General features: G+C 38.6%; 1 protein-coding gene across 11 annotated transcripts in view; it reads right to left on the bottom strand.

The window, feature by feature from the left end:
- UNC80 (unc-80 subunit of NALCN channel complex) overlaps positions 1 to 24,122 on the bottom strand; it is a 231,389-nt gene that overhangs the window by 26,010 nt on the left and 181,257 nt on the right. For all 11 annotated transcript variants that reach the window (XR_001888651.1, XM_017889402.1, XM_017889408.1 and 8 more), the window contains 9 exons: positions 20,705 to 20,875; positions 17,102 to 17,194; positions 15,685 to 15,720; positions 15,132 to 15,350; positions 7,242 to 7,442; positions 4,962 to 5,085; positions 3,892 to 4,017; positions 2,524 to 2,647; positions 1,589 to 1,795 (listed from right to left, as the gene is read on the bottom strand). Coding sequence is in view for 10 of the 11 variants with exons in the window: in XM_017889402.1 (XP_017744891.1) it covers positions 1,589 to 1,795; positions 2,524 to 2,647; positions 3,892 to 4,017; positions 4,962 to 5,085; positions 7,242 to 7,442; positions 15,132 to 15,350; positions 15,685 to 15,720; positions 17,102 to 17,194; positions 20,705 to 20,875 (1,301 nt within the window). In the remaining variant the exon portion in view is untranslated. The remainder of the gene's footprint in view (positions 1 to 1,588; positions 1,796 to 2,523; positions 2,648 to 3,891; positions 4,018 to 4,961; positions 5,086 to 7,241; positions 7,443 to 15,131; positions 15,351 to 15,684; positions 15,721 to 17,101; positions 17,195 to 20,704; positions 20,876 to 24,122) is intronic.

Raw genomic sequence — 24,122 nt, 5'->3', positions numbered from 1 at the left:
ACTAAGCCTGTTGGCTCTCTGCCACTCTACTTTCCACCTAAACTTCCATCAGCCTAACACACAGCAGTGTATAAAAGGGGCTCAAGAACAGAGACTCATTCTAGCTTTGTCACTTATTAAGATATATGCCTTCAGGCAAGTTATTCAACCTTTCTGGGCCCCAGGCTCTTCACTCCTAAAATGAGAATAACACTAACTTCTTAGAGTTATTGAGAGGATGAGAGGATTCTATGTGGTAATAGTGTAAAGCACAGAAAACTGCTTGGTGCACAGTAAGTGCTCAAAATAAATGTAAAAACAAACTTAAAATACAGGTTCAGTAGCCTGGCCATGTAACAAAGTAAAAAGAACTCTTCACTGAAAAGGCAGACAGTGGAGAGGATGGCAGCTCATCAAGTGTCTTCTCATATCCTTCCTGTACATGGTAAACCTCTTTTCTCCATCATCCTCTGCGCAATCCTAAACTTCATGTAGGGCTCTATGATAGAGCCTAGATTTGAATTCTACTTTTGTATGCTTTGGCCAACTGAGCATCCATATGGTTTGGTCCTGGGTACATGCATTCCTTGTGTCTTTTTCTTCTTTTTAATTTTCATTGTCAATCCCCTCATTTTCAAACGCATCCCATTATAATGCAGTTCAAACATCCCCCATACTCCAAACTCCAAGGACTCATTTTCATCAGTGTGTTTGTATTCATCTTATACTTCCCACCAATATCTGCTTTGGTGAATTGAAAAATGTCAGGCAACACTTTCTCATTTTGAAATTCCCCACTGCCAGTGCCCCTTGTTCTCAGTGCTATGGCAAGAGTAGTCTTTTCCTGTTGGCCCAGTTCATTCAGGGCCAAAGGGTGGCTTTCCATTGCTCCATGGGTCAGGACCAGGTTAAAGGCAGCATGGGATAATGGGAAAGTAGGAGTCAAAGAGGGAAAGGGATTGGGAAGCCTATGGGAGCAGGACTGGATTGGCCTCACTAGAGTAATGATCAAGGTGGAGATTAAAGACATTTTAAGGGAGGAAAAATAGCTAGTAGGGGGCATAACATATTGCAAAGTCACCAAATCTTGCTGCACAGGATGTAGACTACCCAACTCCAGAACCCCATTTATATAGGTGATAGACCAATAAGCCCCACGTGTTGTGCAATGCTGTGTCTTTGTATACTAGACTGAGTTTAGATCTCATAGCAGCTACTGAATCTCACTAGTGAACTTGTACTTAATCAGCATGGAAGAATCTTTACTGCAGATGCCTTCCTTACAAACCCAGACACTCTTATATAAAACAGCCAAGTAATTTAGGCATGGCAGATGTGAAACCACGTTGTTTTTTGGCATATGTTTACTGAAGGAAACCAGACTCTTTTGCAAGGGTAATGTTTCTTGTTCAAGTGGCTTCTTTAAATACATTCTGGATTGAGGTTTCTTTAAATATATTCTGGTTTAAGGTCTCTCCAAATTCTTTCTGAGTTAAGTTGGAACTTACCTAAGTACATCTATTTATTTATCTATCTAGCTATCTACACATATGTTTTCACATATATATACATACACATGCACAAACAGAGAGATAGAGAAAGTACCAACCCAAGTATGCTGCTTGGCTGGTGGACTCAGCCAGCCCTTCCCTGCGCAAGTCTTTCCCTGCATCCCCAGGGGTGGAGCAGTGGGCTGGGGAGCTCTCTAACATGAAATTCTTGCTCCTAGATGTGCTGATGATCCGCGGTGGCAGGAGCACATTGATGACCGTCTGCAGCAGCAGCTGCACCTCAGGCTGCTCCAGCCAGGGACTATCTGAGGGGCAGAATTTGGAAGAGGGAAGTGGAAAGAAAAACATCACAAGGTAGACTGTCCACATTAGATACAGAAAAACTCAGCTCTTTCCAAGTCCAAACTACAACACCCTAGAAATTCAGGTGTTTCCCATCAAGTACAGCTTCACCAATGGACAGAAACAGTGTTCCTGGCATCTGAGTATTTTCTCCATAGTGGGTACCCAAAACCTTGTGGTCTTAGCCAAATGTCTTGCTTACCATTTCAATCTCCTTTCTTTTTGCAAATACTCATGATGCACTGTACTTACATTTGAGATAAACTTTTTCTAAAAGAATCCCTCTACCCCTAAGAAGAAAGAGTAATGAAAATACATTGGAATTTAATGACAGTGGCAGGATTTCTGCTAAACTCAGTGTCCGTAGATTGTACAAGTTTGTTCACCTGTCAATTCTTACTCAATGAATACCATTTTCTCAACTGAATTGAACCACTGTTCCCTGATTTTTGCTGTACTGAAATGTCTTTAAATAGGATGTATCTTCTAAGAAGTACAGCAGAGAAACTCTGGTCCCAGGTAGCTAAACTGAAAAGAAAGAAAAACTCTTATTCCCTGAGATGACCCTATTTAAATCATTCAGATTGACTTCAGTGATAGCCTTCATGGGAACAGGAAAAAGAAATAACAGCCTGACATTTAAGAAAACACAACGACAATGATAAATTTCCTTTAGTTAAATTAATCAGACCTTTGCTTCCAGATCCTACTGTGAGCACAAATGGGATGAGCAGATTTAAAAGCATCCCCTCCCTTCGCTCTTGATTGGTGAATGGGGAGATCACATGGCTTAAAGGAAAATCTTCTTTTAAAGCCTGTGCAGCAATAATAGAAAAAAAGATTAATTGACCACCACACCCATTTAGTATGTTTGTTTTTACACAGTATGATGGAGACGGTGACTCCCTGCTGGCTGCTCCTGTAAACTATGAGTTCAATTGTCATCTGCAGAGCATACAAGCTTCACCCAAAACTGATACTTTACCATTGTCTTGATATAATTGAGAGCTATATACCTAAAAAGATAGTAACATCTTGAATATTAAATGAAAATTAAAATACTTATGGTCAGGTACAAAACAACTTCATGTCCCCATTAATTTTCTCTATTTTTCTACCAATAAATATTTTAACAACAAAGGAGAAGGAAGAAAATCAGAACTTCTCACTTGCTCCATTTTGGAGTTATTCCTCTGGCACCTGCCATGAAAGGCCTTCTTCAAGCCAGGAAACAATATGCAATATAGAAAGAAATATGTGATCTTTGTACACAAGCTATTAAAGTGTATCACTTTAAGGATGTCACTCTTCTGCACAGTAGCCATAGCTCTTACTTGATCTCTTTTCTATCATCTACCCATTCTCTGGTTGATGAGCCATCAAGCTTGGTTGTCAAACAATGGATGGGTCAGTTATCCACTTACATCAGTTGTGTACTTTCCATTGATTATAGAGCTTTCCAGTGATTTTTCATTCTCTAAAACTGGGTGACACACAGAAATAAGAGAGTTGGGATTCTGCAGTTCTGTTTTTTTTTTTTTTTTTTTTTTTTGCCTTGGGAATGATTATTTTAATTTTAAGAAATAAATTAAGGGGAGAATTTTCTTTAAAAAGCACACATAATATTCAACCCACAATCATTAAAGAAAATTAAGATATTCAAAGTCTAGCGATAACATTTGAAAGAATTTTATATTGCAATTCTTTCTGAAAATAATTTAAAACCAGACTGTGAATATTACTGCCTCTTTTAATTAACAATTGTGAGCTGATTATCTGTGAACCATTATTTTGCACACATTTTAAATGACTGAAGTGGTTCCTGAAGTTGTGGCAGGACTAAATGACTCTGCTATATTTGAGATCTCAAGAAGAATTACAGAAGCACAACTTAGGGCCAAGCTCAGGGCTGAAGCTCCAAATCTATAAAAGTTTGGAGATGTTTACACTTTTGTTTCACAGATTTTGCCCAGCCTTTGCAGAAAAAAACGAGAACACCATGATCTGGTGCCTCAACCAGCAACTTAATGAGCGTGACAAACAGGTAAGGCAGTCACACCTGTATCTGCAACGCTACAAGCCGGACAACAGCTGTGCTGAAGGGTAGAGGTGGTGAGAGATAAGGGCTGAGATGAAGAAGGGGTAATCCATCAGCAACACTGGAAGGTCCTACCACTCCCATGACCTGAAATACAAACAGAGCACATGACCAGCCTTGACTATTGCAACTTCATGCAACTGTAGTAAGGGAGTCTCAATGATGATGATAATAAAAATAATAAATTGAAGGTTGGGCATGTTACTTTCAATCATTTCTTTCTTGATGCCTTCTGAAGGCATGTAATGTCTGGAGTCAGATCGAACATTACACTGAATTCAGCCAAGGTTTTGTAGAATGTTGTTTATAGTTAACTATGTAAATAATGAGAGATGAATCAAAAAGCTATTCTAATCAGGAGATTGGACACTTACTTGTGAATTCAAAGGAATGCAGTCAACATTCCTTGATGGAGCAAATACTGACAACAATGATGATGGCAACAGCTCTATTTGCACTAGGCATTCCAACTACAGATTTATTGCTCAGCTAGTGAAGCAGCAGGTCCTATTTAATGAGATGCTCTAACATGGTTTCCATACATTTTACAAGACCTTGTCAGGACCAGACTCTAGATATTACATAAACAATTAAAAAATTTTTTTTTCTTCACATAAATCCTAGACTGGCCAACTCATAGTGTCATTTTGCACCATAAAAGAAAAAAATCCTCTTTGCATTTTAAGTTCCCCCATCCCAGACTACCTCAACTTCTAGCCAATTGTGCAGGCTCCACCACCCCACTCTCCAACTGGCAGCCCTCAACTCTCAGCGCAACTTGAAGAGGTGAATTGTCAAAGTAGTGCATGGGAAGCAGCACACCAAAATCCCTTCTGTGTAGGGATGGGTTCCTGGATCTCCCCACACACCACCTTGAAATGTACCTCACTATTTTCAGTGTCACCTGAGCCATCTGTTTTCATGGGCAGATAGGGGCGCAAAGTGGTTGACCTGTAAATCTTCAATTCAGAGAAGTCAATAGCAGAGTTACATTGTGCAAAGTTTCATAAGATTGCCACTTGGCTACTCACCAGATTGACACAGACATTGATCAGTGACCTAAGGTGAGGCAGGAAGGATATGATTGGCTGCCTCTGAAGTGTCAAACAAACCCCTTCAATCAAATTGCTGGCAGGCTCCCACTCAACCTGTCGCCTGGAATACAATATAGGTGCCATTAGCGGCTTGGCTCCCTTCTGGAGAGTCTGAAACAAGTGAATGAGACAGTGATTCTGACGCCATCTAAGACAGGATGTGTCTCTGGGATGAAGTTTACCCATATTGTTCCAAAAGCACAGAGCACACTGGGAGGGGAAGAAGATACTGAAAACGTAGCAGAGGCAGGCCTGCCCCATTCGACTAAATCTATTGAAGAAAAAACAAAGATGATGAACGGGTTGCATTTTAATTTCCCTGGTTTTAGCTTTGACAGAGGGTCCTACGACTACCATTGTAGAAAACTGATCACAGGGGTAATTACTCCCAATAAAACTAATCTGACCCCAGCTACATTTCTGAAACCTGTTTATCAGACTACACATGCCCATCAGTTTTTATACCAGACTACCACTGATTTGATTTATATAGCTTAACTCCTGCCAAGAAGATCACATTAGAAGAAAATAGTTTACTTAAACAATATTCTTTCTTGGCCTCCCAAGAAATGATATGTATTTTTTGGCTACTTTTTATGGTAGTATAAATGGTGTTACTGTATACATAACCCAATTAAATGAATACAGAATTTTCTGTAATAAAAGTAAATCCATTTCATAATTATCCTAGTACTGAAAGATTCATCCCTATGGCCCCAAAATCAACAACTTGGGCTTTACTGATATTAACAGTATTTCCTTATATTTTTCTGGCAATATTTTCTAAGCTTATATTTCCTAGCAAAATGGGATCTGCAACGACAAATGGAAACATATCCATAAATGAGGCTGTGTGACATCTCCGACACTGAAGGTAATGTGCAGATCAGGTTCAGCCAACATTTATTGTGTTGAACTGAGATCACCTAATGAATTTAAATCCAAGCCAACTCTATATTCATAGCATATCTCTCAAGAAAACTGCCTACAACTGACCAACACCGTGTACTAATCCAGAAATCTACTTTTGGGAAGCATGATGTTCTTTATAGTGGGCTTAATTGTATGAGAAATGGGTCATTTTTGGAGATGTTTAACATCTTTAGATACGAAGTATTTAAGAAAGGAATTTATTTCAACACACCCTTGTGAGACAGTTATAAATCTTTGATAAGCCATTTTGCTGATAGACACAAATGTTCTATTGGGATCACTACAGAAACAGTGTTTTAAAACAGGCATTTCCATGCCATTGAAATACATAACCTTGAAATAATGTATAGGCAGTCATCGCCACGGTATAAAAGAATATAAAAACAAATAATCAATTATTATAATAAAAATTTCCAATTTGCTTTAATGACTCCTGAAGGCTGGATTAGTGTGGAGGAGATGATGGACTAATATCTGAAAAATTCTGATGAATTGAACATTAAGTGCTATAAATTCTTGGGAGGGAGTTGCACTGATTTTTGGGTTTCGTTTAAAAGGACAGAAAATGTTCTCACTAACCCAAACTTGAAATTTCTGAGTAAGTGGGTTTACCAGTATTAACCTGTTGAACTATCTGCTCACTATCACTATAGTTTCCAAACTCGGTTCACATCTCTGACTGGTTCAAAAACATCTGCTAATATGTAGGCTACCAATGAATATTTCCCAGGTCACTGAACAAAGATCAAGTGTTAATAGTGTTCATTAGCACCACACTGAATTAGGTTAAAAAGTGAAAATTAGGTGTTTGTTTTCAATCCTGCGAATTTTTAAGCTGCTGCGTGGCGATTATTGTAAAGCTTGGAATTTCTCTAAACTGGTACCTAAATATGTTAACTAACTACGTTAAATATAGTATTTTGAACATAAAATTCATTTTCTTTTCTCATTAGTTATTTCATTTATAACGCCTACCCTCCCTTATTTTAAAAGGGATTAAAGGGTACTAATTGAAATTTTTATTTGTGTCAGATGGGGAGCGTGACAGCTAAGAAATGGATAGATTTTTCAAGATAAGCACATATACTTTTAAAGAAAATGTTATTTTTCTCAAAATGTAGGCTTTGCTACTTAGGCATTCATAGACCCTGTTAACCATGTACATATACCAAAGAAAACTTTCAAGTAATTCATTCAACTCCAGAATGATCCACCATCTTAAAAAATGAGAAATCTTAACTTTGACATTTGTGATAGCAACAGCTAACTAGGAGGCATTCTCACCTCAAAGTAGGCATCTTATGAATTTTGTTGAACATTCTATCCAATCTTTTTAAAATGAGGATGAGGGCCGGCCTCACTGCCTCAGCTGTCCAGTCGGTAATGGGTAGCATCTCCATGATGTAGCGCCGAAGCCCACGACTCTCCATTGTCTGAGTGTCATATGGTGCCAGCTTCAGAAGGGAGTGTGCAATTTCTGCCAACCTAAAATATATACATGCATATATATGAATATATAAAATAAGCGTAGAATTACACAATGGGAATTTTTCTACACAGTATCATATTAATCACCCCTTCCAGACCACCTACTCCCTGAACTAAGAACATTCTTCCCAACATCCTCTATCCCTCTGCTCTCCCATATACCAGAACAGTGATATCTACACATCCATATTAATAGAGAATCATAGAATGTTTCAGAAACGACATGTAAAGAGCATCTGATAAAGAAACTACAATCCAGAGATTAAGGATAGGCCAAATATATTTAGGGAATGTCACTTCTGAGGATGTACATGTATATTATATATATGACATATATGCATATAAAAGAGAACCTAACTTTAATGAACAATAAAATCACTACTATCAAATGTCCTTGGAAATTTCACGGCTTCAGAACTCCCTCCGTACCCATAGTCAAGGTCAAAGCCACCTAATAAAAAATGCTCCTGGTTTTTGTTGCAAACCAAGGAGTTCTTCAGGCTCCATTTCCATTCCTCTCCTTTAAAGCCTCCTCCTCTCTGTTGGTCTTATACATGGATCCTTTCTCTCTGTTGAGATTCTTTATATAATAGACCCAGTTGTACTGTCTGAATGACATTGGTTTTGGTCATCTTCTTCTTAGAAATCTACTTCTTAGATTTCCCAACTCGGTTCCATACAGAAACTGCCAGAGGGAAAGTTGTGCTTCCCTCAGGGTTGGCCAACGCTTGTAGTCACCAGACCCAAGTGTTGATGTTCTAAGTGTTAGATTTTCTGAAGGAGAATTGGCCAAATAGATTAATTGGGCAAATAAAGTTTCTAGTAAATGTAACAGTTAACGAAATAATCTTCAGAACTAGATATGGATTACCAATTTCCAAATAATAGATAATACAAATATAAAGATGTACATAGCCTTAAAGCCAACTTAATTTAATTTTGTATGAAGGAGAAAGTATTTAAACACTTTACAGTGGCTCCTGATAAAATATATTGAGTAGATCCAGAATGTGTACAAGATAATATTAAGAGGTAATGTATACTCATTAATAAAAATATCTTACAACATGCTGTATGATTTGAGCTTGATTTTTTTTTCCTCAAAAAAAGCTTATATTCTAAAAAATACACCTAAGACACAGTGGCTGAAATGTTCATATTCTTTGTCAAGATACTGAAAATTCATTTGAATACAAATTTCTTCAGGAAGGGTAATACATTAAGTTACTACCACCCATTATTTGAATCTTTGGCTTCAATCAGTACATGCTGAGTTAGTCAGGCAAAGGATTCTATGGAACTGGAATGTAGGACAGAGGATTCCTGATGGAGGAGGGGAGCAGAGAGGCATAATGTTACCTAGGAATGCATGTGTGGATGGCATCAGCAGGAGCAGCCATACCATACATGGACATTTTTCAGGATTGTTACTAAAGAGAGGAGGAGATTTGAGATAAACGGAAAAATAACGTTTGTTTGTTTGTTTGTTTTGACAAGTTTGTACTGGAAAAGCTCTGAAAATAATCTTCCCTGAGTCATGGAATCTTAGGGTTGAAAAAGCTCATAATAGTCATAATATCCTGTAGGCAGTCAGGTTCACACTGGCACCTCTTATTTATTTTTATTTTTATTTTTTTTAAACACAGATTAAAAGGAAAATGAAAAAAATATAATTTCCCAGGACTTCCAATAATCTCATAAATAAGAACTTCTGACTGGGCGTGGTGGCTCACGCCTGTAATCCTAGCACTTTGGGAGGCCGAGGCCGGTGGATCATGAGGTCAGGAGTTCAAGACCAACCTGGCCAAGATGGTGAAACCCTGTCTCTACTAAAAATACAAAAATTAGCTGGGCGTGGTGGTGGGTGCCCATAATCCCAACTACTTGGGAGGCTGAGGAGATTGTGCCACTGCACTCTAGCCTGGGTGACAGAGCAAGACTCCATCTAAAAAAAAAAAAGAACTTCTAAGGTCTGGGCCCAGAAATCTGTATATTTTAACTTTTATTTTGGAAAATCTCAAACATATAAAAAGGTAGAGAGATGAGCATATAGTAAGCCCCCAATATACCCATCACTCAACCTCAGTCTCCCAGGTAGCTGGGACTACAGGTGCACAGCTCCATGCCCCGCTTATTTTATAGTTTTGTAGAGATGGGGTTTTGCTATGTTAACCAGGCTGGTTTTGAGCTCCTGGATTCAAGCAATCTGCCTGCCTTAGCCTCCCAAAAGTGCTGGGATTACAAGTGTGAGCCACTGTACTCGGCCTACATTGACTCTTGTTTTACTTATACCCTCAAACACTCCCCCTTTCCCCACCCTAGACTATTTTAAAGTAAATCCCAAGCATCATATCATTTACCCAGACATATTTCAGTATGTGTCTCCAAATTATGGACTCAAGAGAAATTAAACACAACACAATATGACATTTAACAAATTAAAAATAATTCTTCTTTTGAAAATTCCAAATATCCAGTCAGTTTTCAATATTCACACACTATCTCATACTTACTTTTTTTTTTTTTTTTTTAGAAATTAGGAAAAAATAAGGCTCATAAATTTCAATTTGTTGATGTCTTTAAGTCTCTTTTAATATGTAGATTTCCCCCTCCTCTGTACTTTTTTGCTATCTTGACTTTTTTTTTTGAGACGGAGTCTCACTCTGTTGCTAGGCTGGAGTGCAGTGGTGCGATCTCGGCTCACTGCAACCTCTGCCTCCCAGGTACAAGTGATTCTCCTGCCTCAGCCTCCTGAGTAGCTGGGACTACAGGTTCGTGCCACCACGCCCAGCTAATTTTTGTATTTTTAGTAGAGACGAAGGTTTCACTATATTGGCCAGGATGGTCTTGATCTCTTGACCTCGTGATCTGCCCACCTCGGCCTCCCAAAGTGCTGGGATTACAGGCGTGAACCACCGCGCCTGGCCTTATCTTGTTATTTTTTAAAGAAATTCTCTGTAGCAACACTCTGAATTTTGCTGATTGAATCTCCACGGTGTAATTTAATCTATCCTACTGCCTTTGTATTTAATTCAATTGGAAGTTAAATCCAGGGCCTACATCTGCAGACTCAGTTTTGATTTTTAGCAGGTGGTGGGTGTGGTGTGTACTTCTGCCAGGAGGTACAGGATTCCTAGTTGTCACTCGTTTTATGATATTAGCTGTTCTTAGTCACTGCACAGATCCACTGATGCATTAGGAGTAGTGCAGTGGTAATATCATATAATTCTTTATCTCACATATTAACTATAGCATTGTAATAAAGAGAAATGGTGATTACTCCAAGAGAACAAAAGACTGAATAACTGTTTGAAAGGATCTAGAGGGTAAGAGCTTCTCAGTTGATTTTGATAGACATCCTGGTTTACAAATCACAGCCAAGGCCATTACCTCTCTAATTATTTAGATTGTTCTACAATTGCTTTATGTGACTAGCTCCATGGATAGAAAATTCACTACTGTACAAGGCAACTTATTTCATCTTTGGAGGTCCACACTGTGAGAGGTTACTTTCATGTTGGGCCTCAAAATTCCCTTTAATTTCTTCCTACTAGGCTTAATTCTGAAAGCATAAATCCAATCCATCTTCTCCATCATGACCCTTCATTATCAAGAAATAGTTATTGTCTCCTAATTCCCACTGTCTTCTCTCCAAACTGAACATATTCACATTGTCCTGGAATTGTGTGTGAATGTGAGTGCTTTAAAGAAATCATTTTAAACGCTTATACATTCTTTCGTTTATCTCTTTCTCATGAATTTGATATACAGAAAATAATTCTTTACTTCTCAGGTTATTTGTGTGACAAATAAGAGTATATCTATATGCACTTATTTCTTTTCTCTTATTATTTTAAAGATAACATTGAGAAGTGCTTGTGAAATAATCAATCTGTCTATTTTAAGTTTCCAAAGAATACTTAGAGCTGAATTTAAGCGCCATTTTATGGATTACTACCTGAATTTCTCTAATTCCTGGTCACGTGACAAAATAAATTCGTTTTGCACATAAAACAAAATTTCCCTTTCCCACAGTCTTTGCTGTACTATCACATGCATAATCAAAACACTTTCCTATGGTTCTTTCCCAGTGGGAACACAAGAGATTTTCCCATTGAGAGGGTGAGGGAGAGAGGAAAAGAGAAAGAAAGAAAATGAGAGAGATAGAGACTGCACATGAGAGAGAGAGAGAGAGAGAGAGAGAGAGAGAGAGAGAGAGAGAGAGAGAATTTGCAGATTCTGTTATCCAGCTGCTTTGGCAGCACTGGGTTGGACAAATGAAGCAATACATTTCTGTAGGGCAGAGACTCTATCTAATCAAGAATATTTTCGTCAAGAGCCTTGTAATCAACCATACATTCTGCAAATTCAGAAGTACAGATTGCCTTAGCAATGCTTCTTAACTTGTTGGTTTGATTCGAATTATTTCGGCAAACATTTGTATTTTTTATATCATCCCATTTCTCTTTCTCTTTTTAAAAATCAACTTTTCATCCTTGGGTTACATTATCTATTCTTATAATTTAAGAACGATTTAATACTACCCTCAATTCACAAATTTATATATTAAGCTCTGACTTCTACATATATTCAAGGGCGCACTTAATTTATAAGAGGAGACTTAATTACATCCTTTGCTTAGTGTAAGTTCAAAGCATCTGGATCCGCCCCTACTCAGCAACACAGAATATCTCTATTTGGTCAGAGACTATGGCAGGCCTGTCTTTTTCAAAAGCTTGTTGTGAGAAATGGCATTAATAAAGGCATTTAGTCTAAACATTTCCTGGGCAATAAAAATGTTGCCCTCCTATCGACCCAGGCCATGGAATAGCTGTGCTCTTGAATGACATTATCCTGGCTTCAGATCAATTGCTTTTGCTGAACTGCATTATGACATTGTGCCAACTTTATATACTAACAGGCATCCAGCCATGTACAACCAGCACTTTATCTACTATAGGGATGTTGTTGAGGACTCTGTTCTTACCACTCTTTCCTTTTAACAAACACCAACCAGGAGACTGTTGAAGCTCAGAAGGCAATACCCCAAAATGAAGACCTCAGAACTTAAAGTGTTTCACTGATCTTCTCCTGCCCTCCTCTCTGTGGCCTCTCATTCTTTTCCAAGGCTAGCCATGGAAACTGGAGACCCTTTTCCTCAAAGCAGGTCATTGAAACCAGAACCCTTTTTCCTGAAGCCAGCCATAAAACTTAAAGATATTACACTAATTTTCCCCTATCTTTCTGTGTAAAAACTAACCATACAGAAACTGTCTGACCCATCTTGTTTGACTGTAGGTCATAAGAACGCCCCCTTTCCAGAAAGGGTCTTGCCCCATTCCCAGAAGGAAGGAATGCTAACCAGAAAGGCCAAAAGAATCTAAAACACAGGCCATGCTGGATTTCCTCACTTGGTCTAATGAGATCATACACTTTTGTCCAATCATATTTATTCAAGGCTATCCATACTTTGTTAAACAAAATGGAGAGCTTCCTCTGTATTTTTGGGTCTTCATCCTGAAGGCTCCTGTGTCAGGTAAAACTATGATCAAATACATTTTCATGCTTTTTGATTATGATCTGCCTTTTATCAGTTGATTTTCAGCAAACCTTCAGAGAGTCAAGGGGAAGATTTCCCTTGGCCCCTACAAGATTTTTCTTGTTCTTCGTATTTTAAAAAAGTATTGTTTCACCAAGCAACTGTTTTGTTTTTAACTTATTTATATTATGATTTTGTAATTAATCTTTTTTTCACTCATTGCTTTGATAACTAAGAAAGTCAAATTTATGGTTCATGAATAAAATCTAATATGATCTTATATTGATTTCCTGTGCTAATATTATCATAAAGATAATTAACTCCTTGAAAATCTTTCACATTATCCTGACTCTATAATTTGTATATACTCTCCCTTCATATATTTGCTGAGTTGCCTCAAATCCTTTACATAATACTACATAAATGCCTATGCGATTATAGTACTTGCAACTTTGTATTACAGTTATTTTCTTATGTGCCTCTTGCATTGAGCCGTGATAATCTTGAAGACTAGGACCTTAGTTTACATCCCCAGTGTTTAACATAGTATTTGGACCATTCTCATTAGCATTAGTATCTATTGTGTCCAGATCAGTGCCAGGCACGGAGCTAAATCATTTCTAGTTCATTTAACCTTTAATAGGTATTGGCCTCTAGAGGGAGCTCCAGGCCTCTCTTGCTGTCCCCTCCCTCCAAATGCCCTAAGGAAGACCGTCAGGTTATGGGACAGTCACTGTCTCATAGTCTCTCTCTCTCTCTCTCTCTCTCTCTCTCTCTCTCTCTCTCTCACACACACACACACACACACACACACACACACATCCATCTTTTAGGAATATTTTTCCCTTTCTCTCACAAAATGGCCATTGGTCATAGTGATTTTCTGACTCTGGGAATGTGATGTTTCTCTGTTCACAGAATCGCTTAGGTCAGCTAGAGAAGACCAGTGGAAAAGGAAGTGGAGGGGCTTAATAGATCCCTAGGTTGCTATGACAGCAGGATCTTAACACTCCAAATGTCCCTCCCCTTTCTCTGAAGTCTCCCTTCTAGGAGCTGAACTTTTCAGTGTGAAATAAGCTCTTCCTCATTACTGCACAGCAGGGAGTGTGAACTCCAATGAGGCTCTGGGGTTCTCCAGGGCAGTGCTGGGTGTGTGTCTGCAATTCAAAGAATGTGAAATTACACTGGAAGAAAAAGAACCTGCGTTCACTATACATGTCTGTCTTCTCATTTTCCTTCATTGAGTACTTCCTAAATTAAAAAAAGGCAATAACCAGGAAACTGTGAGTTTTGCCAAATTGCAACATTATTTGGAAGTGGCTGGACCTAACTCTACCTTAACCTTTATAGATACATTAAACTTTCCAAGTGAATCTTTTGATATCCATGACATTTTCTTTGAAGGGATTTTCATCACCCTTAACAAACGATTACAAATCTGAATAGAAGGTCTTCTGGAATCACGTTCCTTTTGAAACACAAATACAGCCATTAGCATGAATTTCAAGTGAAATAGCAACTCTGTAGGAAGATGAAATATGAGTGCACAGGGATGCAATTCTGGGGCCTTTCCCTAGCACACTAAGAGCAAAACATGTAAATGACAACTGGCCTCATCTGGTTCAGAATTCTTACCAGGACACATTTTTTTAACGGTTGGAAGGCTGTTTATATAAAGGGGATATATATAAACAAGTTGGCTGAGATAAAACTGCTTACTTCCCTGCAGGGTTCATTACAGGCTTTTTAGGGACCCTAGAAGCAGAAAGCAGTTGTACATTCCTCATGTAAAATAACAGAGAAGAAACAATCAATTCTTGTGAAAAATTAGAATCTGGGCAGTAAATACTTTTCTAAGATTTCAGGTGATAAAATTTCCCTTTCTCTTTTATTGAGAAGCGAACATATAAACTATGCTTTTCTGTCTTAAGAACATTTTCCCCTTGTCCACCCTAAGATCCTGTTTGATGGACTTAATGCACACTTGACCAGAGGGTTCTGTATCATGTGTACCTAAGTCACAGGAAACAAATCTTTCTATCTTAAGTGTTTTTCCTGGAGGACGCCCACTCTCAACCCAACACACACATTCAGACATGTGGGCCAAGCTGTGTTCACACTTGTGGCAGGGAAAGCGAGGCCAGTACCTCATGTGAGACTTCACATCCAGCAATTCCAGGGCAGTGACCCGAGGCTCCCCAGCCAGATTTTGCAGGATCTTCAGCCGCGGCCCACAGTGCTTATAGAACTCTGTGCAAATATTCAGTAAGGACTCCCGGGGTCTTCTGAACTCTTCCCGAGCAATTCGTTCATCCAGTTCCTCTCTGGGAAGGCCTTGCCCTTCCTCCAGTAAATGAAGGTTTTCCCTGGGAAATTGTAAAAGATTAACTAGGGGTCTCAAAATGTATTCATGTGGCAGTTGTGAGAAGAGGGTATCACACTGAAGAAAAATATAAGAATCCTAATGAGTTAATGAATCAGTAGGATGAGGCCAAGGAGAACCTCATCCGAAGGATAAAGAAAACTTCTCAGCCTAGAAGAGATTGTCATCCCAAATTGTATTAAAGCTACTTTTTGGGGTTTACCCGGAAATAGTATGTTATTCGTCAAACGAAATCTAACAGAGCCATAAACCAGTTTAAAAGGCAATCATCTCAAGATGTCAGAATTGGTATGAAATTAGAGCAAGTTTTTCTGTACCTGATAAAGTGCAGTTTGGCTCCTTGTTCCTGGTACCTGGGAGTTAGAGAAACAGTCTACATAACTATTAGAGCAAGAACGGGGTCCTTTGGTTGGGGCTTCTTATAGACTTCTTCATAGGACAAGTCCTTGAAGCTATATATTTTGATAAGCTCACAAATATACATATATTACTCCTAAAGTATAAAAGCTTTATCTTTCATTTGGCTACCACATATACTGCAATTACAGCTGCTACAAAAGCTGTTTTATTGTTGTGTGATTTGGGTAAAGACAACTATTATAAAAATATATACAAACTCATGAATATAGCCAAATGAGATTAATTTTTGGACATTTTGAAATTTAAGTTATAGTTTTAATACCATGTGCTCTGTCTTAAGTGATGGGAAGGAGAATCATGGCTGACTTCCTTTCAGTTCTGGAGATTTACTGCTTTGTGATTCATGGATATTAAGACTTTAGAAGCCCTCTTTCTTCTTTAGAAGCCCTCATTTAACCCAGTGAGCCTAGAGAAGTCCCTAAATATCATTTAAACTACAGCATATCATTTTCCCTTAATATAGGAAATTGAGGCATGAGTTAACCATCGCACCAGGCAATTTATAGCTGAATTTGGAATTTATTTTTGTTTTATTTTTAATATGAATATATATGATGAGCAGGGAATTAACTTTACATGAATAATGATACACACTTAAAAATAGGCTTCAGAGAGAGTGAAAATTTATTGAATTTCTCCTTATGATTTCCAGCCAACTACTTCATACTGGGAAAAGAGAACTTTTCTTAAGCTGATTTTTGGTTTGCCCTATCTTAAATCTTCCTTGTAGGAGGAAACTAATTAGGCTTTTTGTGTATTTCAGAATATTTAAAGCTAACACAGATGGAATGAAACGGGTAAAATATTAACTAGTATAGCCAGTAGCTGAGTTACACCAAAACAAGAGAAGGAGGTTAAGTTAACAACCATGAAAAGCATCATCTGAGGGCATATGTCAAAGTTTGGATGAAATGTCTGCAGAAAATCTGTCCAGATGAAGGTAAGTTGACTCTTAGTGCCCTGGGAATGAGAAACCACCTCCTGATTATTATTGTTTATTTGCCTTTTGTTGAAGGCAAATGAAACAACACTGGACTAGTTCAAAGACCACCCAGGAGGCAGAGAACATCTAGCAGGCTCAAGCAAACAAAACAGCACAAATGCCTATTTATGAAGTTGGTTTAGATTTCTCTGGCAATTTCAAAAGAAGCCTTGGTATTTTCTTGTAACTCTAAACTCTCACCTTCTTTTCTTCTCCTTGGAGGTTTTCACACTCAATATTGACTATTTTCAGGATTCCTTTCATTTGCAACAGCTGACATTCGGGTTGTATGAAATTGAGAGACCACAGAAGAATAAGGGCCAGTGAATTACCTGGTGTTCACCCCAGACGACATGGTGTGATTGGCTGTGGTGGTTCCCTTATGACCTTGGTCACACCTGCTCATCTGTGGGGCTGTCATGGGCCTGAAACAATGACAGTAATCACCACAGCAAAATAATAACAACAACAGAAGTGGAAACATTTATTAAATCCTCAAGTTACTGAAGCACACATAAGTTTTAAGTTAGTTTTAGAGTCTTCAAAAGACAGGCTGTCTAGCTTTGGCTTTTCTGTTTGTTCTGAGAGGCACTTTAAAGGAACATTGATTCCCAGGGGTTTATAAGCTCATCATGATTTAATTTCTTCCACTTCTTGGTTCTGAGTAATAAACTAATCAAAATGACTCTTCCAACAAAACATTTATGAAATATCTACTTAGAAATATCTTCTAAGTCTGTACCAGTTGAGAGTTAAGAGCTCATTCTTCAGTTTTACTGGGTAGTTCACCACTCTAGATGATAAGTGAAAGGCAAGGATGTATGTACCACTTTGGCCACCTACACTACAACTACATTATCTACATTAACTACACCTACATTATCGATTACTCTATTTTTTCTGAGAAACTATCAAAGAATAAAAGAATTCTCCTAGTCACATCACACCTAACGCTACCCAGGAAAGTGAGTAAATTAGTATATATTGTAAGTCAGTAATTTAGATGGTTAGTAATAGATTTGAATTGTCTCATTTTATATCTGCCGGATTTACTTTAAATCATAGGTAAAATTTGCCTCTGTATTGGCATCTAGGACGAAAAAGGCATAATGTAGTTTTTTAAAGCAACTGCTTTTATGAAATCATCAAGGCTTGCTTCTTTGTTGTTTACTTTCTGTCTGCTGGGGATGGCTAGAAAGTAAGATTTAACAATCACACCAGATCTCCTTGTCCTGTGCCTGTTGTGATAGACACAATTTAGAGATGGCTCCCAATATCTTTGCCCCTTGGTGTTACTCTAGTGATTATGTTACATTATATGGCCAAAAGGGGGCGTGTCTGCATAGGCCTAATCTAATCATACCAATCCTTCAAAAGCAGAGAGTCTTCTCTGGCTGGGGGCAGAGAGATTTGAAGCATAAGAATTCAAGGTGCTATTGCTGGCTGGAAGGTAGAGTGAGAATGTGAGAAGAAATGCAGGTGCCTTCTCAATGCAGAGTGGGGCCTGGCTGACAGCCAGCCAGGAAATGGGACCTCAGACCTAAAGCTGCATGGAACGAGACTTCGCCAAAAAATTGAATGAGCTTGGAAGTGCATTCTTCCCCAGTGCCTTCAAATAAAAGTTCAGACTAGCTGACAACTTGACTTCCACCTTGAGAAACCCTGAGCAGAGAATCCAGCTGAGCCTGCCTGGACTCCTGGCCTACACAACTGTGAGACAATAAGTGGGTTTTGCTTAAAGGCTGTAAGTTTGTAGTAACATGTTATACAACAGTTAAAACTAATGCACTTGCGATATATTTATGTAATACTACCTATATAATTGTTAAATTTCTTTTGTCATGAGATTAAAAAAACTAGGAATGTGGAGAAATTAGGGGATTCTTATCTTCTTTTTGTAAATACAGTGAAGCCAATTTTGGTTTGAGTAACTACTACCAACGAATGAGGCTAGTCTTCTCTGCCAAAAGAATATTAAATGCACTGGAATATTTAAAGCCACAGAATTTTAAATGCTAGAGCTCCATCCATAACTCTTTGTGACATTTTGAGTAAGTCAGTTTTGGATAAGTTAATTGACTTATCCTTATAAAAAAGTATAGAAATGAGGAAAGTTTTAACATTATGTAATATGAGGAGAAATAGGCTGACCATGGTGGCTCACACCTGTAATCCCAGCACTCTGGGAGGCCAAGGTGGGCGGATCACTTGAGGCCAGCAGTTCAAGACCAGGCTGGCCAACATGGGGAAACCCCGTCTCTACTAAAAATACAAAAATTATCCGGGCGTGTTGGCACATGCCTATAATCCCAGCTTTTTGGGGGGGCTAAGGCATGAGAATTGCTTAAACCTGGGAGGCGGAGGGTGCAGTGAGCCAAGATCATGCCAGTGAACTCCAGCCTGGGTGACAGAGTGAGTCTCTCTCTTTCTCTCTCTCTCTGTCTATAGATAGATAGATAGATAGATAGATAGATAGATAGATAGATAGATAGAGATATATAGATATAGATAACTATATATTTGTATTTATACATATAGATATAGATATATAATAGAAATACAGTGGCACTTGGGAACTATTGACTGCTTTTCTTTCCTCTAGTTGTAGGAAAAAGCTAGTTACGTAACCAGATGGGTACAGAAGGAAGAGTGCAAGTCTTTCCTTCCTCTTTAGGATATTCTTCTGGGACTTTCATGAAACCATCAGCAATAGCATAGAAAACTATCTCTCCTTGGAGGAGGCAATTTGTTATGGCTTTCTGCGCCAACTCTTCCCATTTCCTTAGATTAGGTGCATATGAACATTTCAGGATGATAGTCTATAGAAGGCTTTTGGGCAATATTCTGCTTGTCTAGTTTGGCAATGTAGCTCATGATTAGAAACTAAACATCTGTTGATGTTAATGAATTACAATCCCACTCCCTGTCTTTCTTGCTGATGCATGCCTTGGACTAAAGGGCTTCCCCCTTATCAACACAGCAAGATGGGGCTGGGGGAGTTGGTGCCTTTTGGTGGAGGCATAGACAATTTCACACTAAGGATCTGGAACTTTAGATTGGACACACAGCATGGCAGAATGGAATGGAGGAGCAAAGGTAAAAGGTTTCCCCATCCCTATCCTGGGGAAGGATAATTCCTGGCAGCTAATTTAGATGGGAATGGAGCAGGAAAGCCCATCATATGTGTAGTGTCCTGCATCCACCTTCCCCACTCAGATTTTATTATTTTTGTCTCATCCAGGCTCCCTGCCTGCCCCTTTCCTGCCATATGGCAGTTTAGTGACTCTGCTTCTGTACCCAAGCATCTTGCGACAGGACTAACTGCTTGAACTTTGTTTAGGGCTGAACTTTGGTGCCAATTTATCTTACCTTTCCCAAATTTCTCAACTCCCAGCATTGTTTAGTTCTGTCCCACAGAGAATCTATTAATTCTAATGGTAGGACAACATTCTGCTGTTTATATTGGTTATGTAGTTTCTGAAATTATAGTTAAAAAACACAACACTTCACAAACAGTAAAATAATAAAAGAATACTTAGTTGGAATTGTAGGCATTCCATGTCTCATAAAATAATATAATAACTAATAAAAATGTAGATTACCTCTTTAAATTCACTAAATTGGCCCTCTTACACAAGACGTGTCTACCACTGGGTTATAACTGCTGGAGAAGCTCAGCAAGCTATATGCAAATGTGTGTTTAGCAATGATAGTAAGAACATTATTACTATTATTACTACTACTACTAATCAGAGTGCTTAACATTATTTATTCAAAAAACTCAGGAACTGTTCACAATTATAAGGCATAAAGGGCTGAGTTTAGGAGATATCTGTAAATAAAGATTGGGTTTTAGATTTTTACCCATCACATTTTTTTTCCCCCAGTGGATACATATGATGTAAGGCTGCAGCTATTTCTGCCAATGGGATTACCTGGTGAGGACCTCTACACTGTATAAAAGGGCCTGTAGGGACGTCGCAAGAGCAGCAGTGGCCGCAATCTCCTCCCGGGCAGCAGGTACTGTCTCCACCTGTGATGTCTGCCTCTTTAGCTTTTGTAGGTAACATGGTACTAAGGCTTCCAAGACCATCAGCATCTGAAGACTTTAAGCGGCAGAAAGAAAACCGAGTCACCTTTTACATTCTACTTTTGTTGGTTGTGTCACATTTAGGAGCATAGAACAATGAAAAGCATCTAGAGATATAATGAATTCTAAGCCCCCTTGCCACTCCTAATCAAAAGCAGTTAAAGCTGCTGGAAGTGTTGACCAACAATTATTAATTCACTAACCACCTGCTAAAAGGCGATGAATTTGCCTTAAGGAAACATGTGATCTAGTCGGGGTAATTAGCCATATATACAGATAAACGGTTGAAAGAATAACAGAATGATAATAGGTGGAGCTATATAGTCCATCTAGAGAAACAGGCTTCAGAACAAAACTTCAATTCAGGAGTTTGCTGAGAGTGATTTTCCAGCTGCAACAATTTTGAGACAACATACAACCCTTTCATGTGAGGCTGGCTTCCTAAGCTTAAGGAATTAAATAGCAAAAAATGTTGGAAACAGCCATTATGATGAGGTCTGACAATGCCTGCTTACCAACGTGAGTGAACACCACTCACTGGATAGGGCCCACACTCAATTTAGTATTGGGGTGTCAGAAACACCTTGAAGGGGAAATGGAGATTAAGTAGTTATTATGCAAAGTGGGTTTTCCCCTCTAAAGTTGTAAAGTGTATAACACCACCAATATAATTTTTTTTTTTTTTTTGAGACAAAGTCTCACTCTGTCAGTCGCCCAGACTGCAGTGCAGTGGCATGATTTCGGCTCACTGCAACCTGTGCCTGGATTCAAGTGATTCTCCTGCCTCAGCCTCCCCAGTAGCTGGGATTATAGGTATGCACTATGGTCCCCGGATAATTTTTGTATTTTTGGTAGAGACAGGGTTTCACCATGTTGGCCACGCTGGTCTCAAACTGTTGGCCTCAAGCAATCTTCCTGCCTTGGCCTCCCAAAGATCTGGGATTACAGACATGAACCACCGCACCCAGCCATCTTTTGTTTAGAGATTCCCCAATTATGTTAAAGTTTACAAATTGTGGGTTCTAGAAAACAGCAGGGATCAGCTGATATCCCAGAGAATCTGAAATCAAGTTTCTTTGATCCAATCTTTTCCCTACAGATACCAATGAGTTTTTGCTATGCTCTTTAAAATACTGAATACTGGTTTCTGGTAATATAATTTTGCCTATAATGTGTGCTCTACAAGCAGGATATGGCAATTATCAGAATTTGAATGGGTATGGAGAAAGAGCTATGATACTTTTTTGAGTTCTCCTATTTTTTGGCAACTTAAAAAAGGAGGCAAGAAGTCGGTTCTGCTTTCTGTAATAATAAAAAGTACCTTTCTGCAGACTAATTGTCTTACTAGAAAGGGTGGACAAAATTTTTAAAACATATTGAAGGTATCAGGTAGAGCTAAGGCTAGCAGATATCTTTTGCAGGTACCGGACTTCTGGGGGAAAGAAAGCTTCTTGAGTTCATCCAGACACTGTGCAGCACTCTTTTTTTCTAGGCATTTTGCTAGTTTGTAAATTGCTTAGGGCCAAAAGGCTAAGGAAAAATCCAGGCAGAAATGTCAGCTAAGAGCTATGAAGCTAAGCAGAATTTTCAGTAGCCTCATAATGGCGAAGAAATATATATTGGAGCTCAGGGACTTCCAAAGAGGAGTCTAGGATACAGGAAGGCTGTATCCTAGGAGTGTGAAATAAATAGAACAGCCCTTACAAAGACTGAAACCCAACTTTAAATCAAATGAATCACAGACTGAATTAAAATGATCTGCCCTACCACAATTCCTAGTCAGAGAGTAAAATGAATCATTTTTGGAGGAAGATAACATCGGGTAGATCCTCAAAGCATTTCCAACTTTTTAAAATGCAATACTCAGTAGTCAAAATTACCCAGTCCTGCTAAAACCAAATGATCAAAATCCAAGGAAAGGAACAGACAATACAAACAGAGCCACAAGTGATCTATGTATTAAAGTTATCAGAGACAGATTTTTATAAAATAATGATTAAAATGTTAAATAAGAGAAATAACAAAATGGATAATTTCATCAAAATTCTGAAATCTATTAAAAAAGTGGAAATTCTACAACTGAAGACTGAAATATTTGAAATTAAAAGCCTGAAAGATAAGTGTTAATGATAGATTAGATACAGGAAGAGATGAGTGTGAACTGTAATAAAGGACAATGGAAAACATCAAGACAGAAGAACAGAGGGGAGAAATGATAGAAAACACAGGAAAGAACATAAGAGACATATACAGAGTACAGGGTTAAGGAGGAAAAAATATATATATACATAAATGGAGAGGGCAGAGAAAATGCGATAAAGGTAATATTTGAAGAGTTATTTGTCAAATTTTCTAAAATTGTTGAAAGCTATCAAGCTTTATATTCAGGAAACACTATGAACCCCAAGAAGTATAAATACAAAGAAAAATCACAACTAGGCACACCACAGTCAAACTGCTTAAAACCCAAGGCAAAGAGAAAATGTTAAAAGTAGCCAGAGAAAAAGACACATTAGGGTGGGGCACGGTGGCTCACGCCTGTAATCCCAACACTTTGGGAGGCTGAGGTAGGCAGATCACGAGGTCAGGAGTTTGGGATCAGTCTGGCCAACATGGTGAAACCTCGTCTCTACTAAAAATATAAAAATTTAGCTGGGTGTGGTGGTGCATGACTGCAGTCCCAGCTACTTGGGAGGCTGAGGCACCAGAATCACTTGAATCCAGGAGGCGGAGGTTGTGGTGAGCTGAGATCCTGCCACTGCACTCCAGCCTGGGCGACAGAGCGAGATTCCATCTCAAAAGAGGAAAAAACAAAAAGAAAAAAAGAAAAGGACACATTAAATTCAAATGTGCAATAAGATCTAATGCTGATTTTTCAACAGATATAAGTCAGTAGAAAATGGAATATCTTCTTTTTTATTTTATTAGTTAATTAATTTATTTTTTGAGGCAAGGTCTTGCTCTGTTGACCAGGTTGGAATGCGGTGGTGCAATCTCAGCTCACTGCAGCCTTATCCTGGGCTCAAGCAATCCTTCCACCTTAGCCTCTTGAGTAGCTGGGACCATAGACATGCACCACCATGTCCCGCTCATTTTTGTATTTTTTATAGAGATGGAGTTTTGCCACGTTGCCCAGGTTGATCTCAAATTCCCAAACTCATGCACTCCACCTGCTTTGGCCTCCCAATGTGCTGGGATTACAGGCATGAGCCACCGCACCTGGCCTGAATATTTTCTTTAAATTAAAAAAAAAAAAAAAAAAA

Source organism: Rhinopithecus bieti, unplaced genomic scaffold (genome assembly GCF_001698545.2).
Source record: "Rhinopithecus bieti isolate Rb0 unplaced genomic scaffold, ASM169854v2 scaffold_17939, whole genome shotgun sequence".
Lineage (NCBI taxonomy): Eukaryota > Metazoa > Chordata > Mammalia > Primates > Cercopithecidae > Rhinopithecus > Rhinopithecus bieti.
Note: the sequence above shows the minus strand (reverse complement) of the source record. Positions and strands in the feature narration are given on the sequence as shown.